We start from the raw sequence: 7,724 nt of genomic DNA, 5'->3' as shown, positions 1-7,724 counted from the left end.
TCGAACTCAGAAATCCGCCTGCCTCTGCCTCTCAAGTGCTGGGATTAAAGGTGTGCGCCACCACTGCCCGGCTTCATTTGGATTTTAAATAGCCTTCAGTGTGTGCTGTTCCTTCCCATATTCCATCCTTTGCTCTTCTCTTCCATCCCCTTCCTTCTTAGCCCTCCATTCTAGTTTCTCCCTTATCTCTCCATGACACTGTATTCTGTTGACCCTTCCTTGGAGAATTTTCTCTTGCCTGGTACCTTACTAAGTACCTAACCTCTGTGTTTATATGGATTACAGCACACATTGAAGCTTAAAAGCTAACATTCACAGGTAAGAGAAAACACAATAGTTGTCTCTTGAGGTCTGGGTTTCTTCATCCAGGATGAAGTATATATACACACACACATTCATTTACCTGTGAATTGTATTCCTCTTACAAGCTGAATAATACTTCACTGTATAAACATACCACATTTTATTTATCTACTGATGGATATCTGGTCTGAATATAATTTCTGACTTTTATGAAGAGACCAGCAATAAACATGGTTAAGCAAATGACTCTTTGAAGCATCCTTGGATATATATTCAAGAGTGATAATAGCTAGATCTTGATGTAGATCTATTCCTAGCTTCCTGAATACTTCCTGCACTGATTTCCATAGTGGACGCACACATCTTCACTCTCAACAGCAATGTTTGAGTGTTCTGATTTCCCCACATCCTCACCACCATGAGCTGTCGTTTGTTTTATTGATCTTGGCCATTCTTACTGGGGTAAGATGAAATCTCAAAATACTTTTGATTTGCGTCTCCCCGTTGACTAAAGATGTTGAACATTTCTTTTTTTCTCAGCTATTTGTGTTTCCTCTTTTAAGAACTCTACATTTAGTTCTGAACCCCATTTTTAATTAAGTTACTTTTCTTCTTGCTGTTCTTCTTTTAGTTTCTTATACACTTTAGATATTAGCATGTTACAGATATGTACTTGATGAAAAATTTTATCCTATTTATTAATTGTTGGTCTTAGTACCTGTGCTGTTGGTGTTCTGTTCAAAATATCTGTATTTTGCTTTTGGTAAGATGACCATCTTTACTATATTAATCCTACTGATCTATGAACATGGAATATCTTTCCATCTTCTGCTGTCTTAAACTTTTTTCAGTATCTTAAAGTTTTTATTATAAAATTCTTTGATTTGTTTAGTTAATGATCCCAATAAATTTTTTATGCTATTGTGAAAAGTACTGTTTGCCTGATTTCTTTCTCGATCAATTGTATATTGGAGGGCTACTGATTTTTGTTACCCTCTTGACTAAAGATGTTAAATATTCATCTAAAAGTGATGAAATACCTTATCCTCACAAAGTGGGAAAAGACCATGACGGGGCTGGAGAGATGCCTCACAGGTTAAGGGTTCTTGCTGATCCAGGCTCTATTCCTTGCTCCAGCATGGCAGCTCACAGACATTTGTGACTCTAGTTCCAGAGAATCTTACACTCTCATCTGGCCCCTGGGGACCTCAACAGGCACAAATGTAGTATATATATGTGTGTGTGTATGTGTATGTGTGTGTGTGTGTGTGTGTGTGTGTGTGTGTGTGTGTGTAGGCAAAATAGCTATACAGAGAAAATAAAAATGGACAAATTCTTTTGTTTAAGTGGGAAATGAACAGCAAATCATTGTTAGAAAACATTGAAAAGTAAGTGCTGACAGTGCTCTGCATGCCTTCCCCTCAGAGGCTGGGTTATTCAAGGAGTAGTCAGTATGCAGACCTGGGTGTTGGTACCCTCCCTATCATGTGGCACCAAAGGAAGAATAGATTGGATTCATCAAGTATGATGAAGAAGGCAATCATTTATTCTTGGGTTTTTTTTTTTTTGGTTTTTTTTTGGTTTTTTTTGGTTTTGGTTTTTCGAGACAGGGTTTCTCTCTATAGCCCTGGCTGTCCTGGAACTCACTTTGTAGACCAGGCTAGCCTTGAACCCAGAAATCCACCTGTCTCTGCCTCCCAAGTGCTGGGATTAGAGGCGTGCGCCACCACCGCCCGGCTTATTCTCGATATTTTAATGAAATATTTCTGTTTATGCATGTGTATAGTTGATTAATTCCTTTATAAATATTGGATTGTTTCTATTACTGTTTGAAAATTGTGGTTTTCAGCTTGTCACTCAGAACAGTTGTTAGCATTTCATGAGGAAAAGAGTGGAATGGCTTTATTTTCTGCATACATGATATTGGCCATGAATGTTACTGGTCTTTCTGTAGGTTCAGCCTTTTAAGAATCACTCTCCTTGAGTTACAAAAGAAAAGAGATGTCTCTAAAGTCCTGCATTCAGAATCAACAGTCATCCCCACAGTTAACTTGTCCTAAGATTTTGACTTAAGCATAACATACGAAACTTTTACTATGGGACATTCTAGAACAAAAATCATGTCTACTGTACTGGCTAGTTTTGTGTGTCAACTTGACACAGGCTAGAGTTATCACAGAGAAGGGAGTTTCAGTTGGGGAAGTGCCTCCATGAGATCCAGCTGTGGGGCATTTTCTCAATTGCCCCTTGTGGTTGGTGCCATCCCTGGGCTGGAGGTCTTGGGTTTTATAAGAGAGCAGGCTGAGCAAGCCAGGGGAAGCAAGCCAGTAAGGAACATCTCTCCATGGCCTCTGCATCAGCTCCTGCTTCCTGACCTGCTTGAGTTCCAGTCCTGACTTCCTTTGGTGATGAATAGCAATGTGGAAGTAAGCTAAATAAACCCTTTCCTCCCCAACTTGCTTCTTGGTCATGATGTTTGTGCAGGAATAGAAACCCTGACTAAGACATCTACATACTTCAGTTCTAATATACTGCCATATTGTAATTAATAATCACAAGAATTTTTATTCATTAATCAAGGAAAACAGCAAATTTGAATATTGCTGATGCGAAGAGGTCAAGTACTGCATGGGTTTGTTCAGTCATCAAGAACCCCTCCCCTAATCCTGAACTCATGTCTATAGAGAAAAGAGGTCTGGGGTGGGGATTGGGGATTTTAAAAAGTGTGACTAGGTCACAGCATCCATTACTATTGTCACTGAGAAAATCTACGCATGTGTTCTCTTCACAAAGTCAAATAAGCAGAATATGTAAGTGATGATAGACAAGTGTTATGAGGGAAAACAGAAAAGGATTTAAATAATTTTAAGTGGAGTGGTGTGATTTTATGGGAGAATGTGACTTTGTGTCTTTGGTATTGTCCATAATATTACAAAGTATATTCTGGGAGGTAAGAATGCCATCATATACTCCTACAGAACCCCAGAGGCCCACATTTAGTCTTCAGTCTACCATGCCAGAGTCCTTGTGCTATCAGTGCACATGTGGATTTCTTGTAGATTGCAAATTACATACATTGAAACAGGCTTTTTCTAAAGAGTATGTAAAAATTTGAAGAGTAGATTCATAATTATTTTAAAAGTCAAAAACGTAATACTGGTGAGGAAATTTAATTTTTATGATACTAGTAAGTTTTAAATCTGGTTAAGTTTTGCATTGTAATTCATTATTTTCCACCTTTAGGACTTCATTATTTCAAGAATGTTGTGCTGGTTGGATCTCTACAGGATCGCTATGTTCCTTATCACTCTGCCCGAATCGAAATGTGTAAAACAGCTTTAAAGGACAAGCAGTCAGGTAATGAGGTAACCCAGTACCACAGCCAGTTTCATCTGTGATAAACTGTTTCCGAATACCCTTGAAATCACGTCTTTCCCTTTCCTCCCTTCCCCTCCTGTGACCAAAGTCTGGTCTCCATGGTATTCAGTTTCCGCTCCTGATATGTGAGCTGTCTTTTGTGGAAGTAATGCTTCTGCATTCCAATGTCTGGAAAGGAATCTGAACTTTGGTTTCTCTCCATTGTTGGGCCTGGTTGTTAGGTAGTGTTTGTACTTCGAGTGTTTCTATGCACCACTTAGGTAGGGACAGCAGCAAGGACTGCGCCCTTTACAATGCCACTGAGCACTCTTGGTGCCTTTGCTGCTTGTTAACATTTAAATCATAGCTAGTTGAAGCTGCACGGCAGCCTGAGTCTTACTTGTTCATTTAGTTACTAAAGCTCAAAGATATTGATAAATACAGGATTAAAGCAAGGATCCAGGTCTTCTGCCTTCAGTATTGTCTCTGTTCCCTCTTTAAACACTTGATCCTTTTCTCAGTGTGCACCATGACAGCAAACAGCTCCTTATGGTGGGGGCTTTTAATACGTGTGCATTGGCAGAGCCTAGCATGTTATTTGTTTTATCTTAAATTTGTTATGACATCCAAATAACTAGAGCCTACATAGGGCAAGTACAAAAGATGTTCATGGGCAGCCAAAAGGAAATGGATGTCTTTCAAAGTGAGATTCCAAGCTGCAGGACTGCTTCTTGGGTTACCTAACAACAACAACAACATCAAAAAAGCCTTCCTTTTTAAACATACTTTTAGGAATAGCATGGACTCACAAGGCCAGTTTGACTCCCATTGAAAACTAAAGAAGGAAGGGAATGAAAAGGGCTGGTTGTAGTTACTTTTGGTTGGTTGGTTGGTTGGTTGGTTGGTTGGTTGGTTGGTTGGTTGGTTGGTTGATTGTGGGGTTTTATTGTTTTGAGTTGGGAGCAGTCAACTTACGTGTTATTAGTCTCCTTCTAATGTATGTCTCTTTGTCTTTATTTTTCTATATACTCCATTCTTGTCATTCGTCAGGGCTACATCCAGCTTCTAATCTATCAAAACTTCTAATCTATCTTAAACTAGCTCCTTCCATGGAAGCATTAGCCACTTATCCATCAATGATAAGTAGTACAGATGCATTATAAGCAATGTGTTTGTACCTTATAGTAGTTCCCATACTTATTATGTACAAGAGTGATATATCTAATCTTCATCTCTTTTGCTTAACACGACCCGTTAAACCCCTTGTATGAATTAACATAAAAAGGAGCAGGAAGTAGTAGTACAACTCTGTTTTTTTGGGTTTTTTGTTTGTTTTGTTTTGTTTTTTAAGCTAGTTTTTCTTGTTTTGTTTTTTCTTTTTTTCTTAAAGATTTTTTTATTGTTATTATTATATGTAAGTACACTGTAGCTGTTTTCAGACACACCAGAAGAGGGCGTCAGATCTCATTACAGATGGTTGTGAGCCACCATGTGGTTGCTGGGATTTTGAACTCAGGACCTCCGGAAGACAGTCAGTGCTCTTAACCACTGAGCCATGTCTTCAGCCCCAGAGTACAACTTTGAATTAAAGCAGATTCAGGGTTTTGTCTATTTTGTATACAAAAAAGTGGGGTCTGCTGTGATGTTGTTTTCCCCATAGTCCCTCTTACCCTTCCTCTCCCTTCCTGGGTCCCTTCCTCTTCTATTCTGCTTCTATAAAGTACATATCTTATTATTCTCATTCTTTCCCTTCTCTTCTGACCTCTGAAAGTGTGGTGCACATTCAGTTACAAAAAAAGAATGAAATCATGGTATCCTTGCAATATGGATAAATCTCATATCACCATATAAAAGGAAATAAGCCTGGCTCAAAAAGCAAAACACCATGTTTTCCTTTAATGATGGGTGAAAGAATCAAACTTAAAATTAAACTTCAAATTTAAATCCATGGTGGAGAACATGAAAAGTGCTGAATACCTCCCACAAAGCGAACTCTGCACGCCAGCTCATATTCTGACAAGAGGAAACTGCTGTTCTTTGTCAAAAAGTTCTTGTTAAACTATAAAGTATTTTATCTTACCTAATGAAAACATTATCATGGTTAGCTTATTTTCTTTGTTTAGCAAATTATAATTGACTTCATTCAAAGAAAACTGTTTTACATGCTTTGTTCTAAGTTTAAAAATTGACAAAAATAGTGTATAATAAATTTGAACTGGCCAGGTAAGGTATTATTATTATTTCCATAAATATTTCTTGTTAAACGTTCTCAAAATAATAGCTGAAGAACAAATTTGATGATATTTTTCTGCTTTATATGGGAATAATATAAATTTTATAAATTAGAGAAAAGCTGACATACTTTTTTAAGTTATGCAAAAAATGTTTCTTTTTGTCTATTTCACAGGACAAATCTATTCCGAAATGATCCACAACTTGCTTCGCCCAGTTCTACAAAGCAAAGGCTGTAATTTGGTTCGCTACAATGTCATTAATGCATTGCCCAACACGGCTGATTCGCTCATCGGGAGAGCTGCACACATAGCTGTTCTTGATTCTGAGATATTTTTAGAGAAGTTTTTCCTGGTTGCTGCCCTCAAATATTTTCAATAGGACCGAAGCATCCTTAGAGACTTACCAATTACCTCATTCAGCGATGATTGAAATAATGTATTATAGTTGTGAAGATGCTAAGTTTATGACATATTTATACCTTTTTATATGGAAGATAATTTATATCATCCATGTGTAGAGCCTTTTAAACATCAACTTTACTTTCTAGGTAATGTGGCTGTGCAATATTTTTTTAATTTTATCTTTTTACTTTTCTATTTTTCATATATTTTGCTACCTAAGTATTTCAGTGAACCTTGTGCCCATTGTATGTCTGATCATTTATTATTGGCTTCCACAATCCTTATTCAGACTATATCACATTAAAGGCTGTTATTGCTAGAATAAAATAGTATTCTAAATTCTCTAATTTGGGGCTTTTAGTGGACATAAATTTTACTTTTAAGACTTTATTCTCTTTTAACTGGAAGTAAAATAATGGCTGCTAAAATGTATTTTTGAAATCAACTTCTTTAATCCTAAGATTATAAATTTACATTTGATCAAACCAGGTGGTTCATACATGCCAATGTTTTAAAGGTTTTTCTATAAGATCATATTATTGCTATTAAACATGTGTCATGCTTATTAAAATATATTTTTACTGGTAATTTCAACATTATTTCTCATATTGACTTTTATTACTGGAACTTTTCTTGTTCATTACGAGCTTATAAAGATTTTTGAATGCCCTCTGCCTTGATTTGGTTGGAATTTTGTTAAATTCAGTAATGTTGCTTGAACTTCTCACAGCGGCTCTGTAACCCTTTTCATAGAGTTCCTTGTATATAATAATTAAATGTTGACATTTATGAAATACTTTTATGAATTTAGATAAATTTTAGATACTATTAAAATTTATCAGGCTAAAAAATCATGTAAATTGAATATTCAGTTTAAAATTGAGAGACAATTAACTTTATGTGTTTGGTGGTACAGATGCAGGTGTTTTTGATACATGAAGATATTGAGTCTTTACAAAAGGTGCTGATTAGCATTAAATTCACTATTTTTCCTCTTGTTTTACTTGTGAAAACAGTGATACACTGAGGGTGGGTGGAAAGGTCTGTTTCCGTTCACTGATTGTTGTGGACAAAGGGTTGTTGAGTCTGTGTTATGTATAATTGGTGCATGTTTATTTTTAGTATTATGTTATTTGCCTTTGATGTTAATAAATGAGCAAATGCCTTTCTGGAGGGAAAGCAATGACATTTGTAATGCTTGCTTACTCCAAGAATGCTTAGAGACGGCAGCAGTGGCCTGAATAACATTCTGTCAATGACAGATCAGTTCCACAGTGGTATGTCCATCTAGCCTCAGGGTATCATGGGCTAGTGTGTTCTAACTTTATATGAGCATATCCTGATGCTGCACAGCACCCACATCTCCTCTTAGAATGTGTTCCCATTGTTAAGTGATAAATGGCTGCCTGTGATTTCACCCATCTTTTA

The 7,724-nt window shown here is 36.7% G+C and overlaps 1 protein-coding gene across 9 annotated transcripts in view; it reads left to right on the top strand.

Moving 5' to 3' along the window:
- Fam135a (family with sequence similarity 135 member A) overlaps window positions 1-7,476 on the top strand; it is a 93,405-nt gene extending 85,929 nt beyond the window's left edge. For all 9 annotated transcript variants that reach the window (XM_031367057.1, XM_031367054.1, XM_031367053.1 and 6 more), the window contains 2 exons: window positions 3,547-3,660; window positions 6,068-7,476. In XM_031367057.1, the coding sequence (XP_031222917.1) occupies window positions 3,547-3,660; window positions 6,068-6,273 (320 nt within the window). In that variant the 3' untranslated portion in view covers window positions 6,274-7,476. The remainder of the gene's footprint in view (window positions 1-3,546; window positions 3,661-6,067) is intronic.
- The last annotated feature ends 248 nt before the right edge of the window (window positions 7,477-7,724 follow it).

The sequence above is a fragment of the Mastomys coucha genome, unplaced genomic scaffold (genome assembly GCF_008632895.1).
Source record: "Mastomys coucha isolate ucsf_1 unplaced genomic scaffold, UCSF_Mcou_1 pScaffold14, whole genome shotgun sequence".
Taxonomy (NCBI): Eukaryota; Metazoa; Chordata; class Mammalia; order Rodentia; family Muridae; genus Mastomys; species Mastomys coucha.
This window is presented reverse-complemented; position numbering and strand designations above follow the sequence as displayed.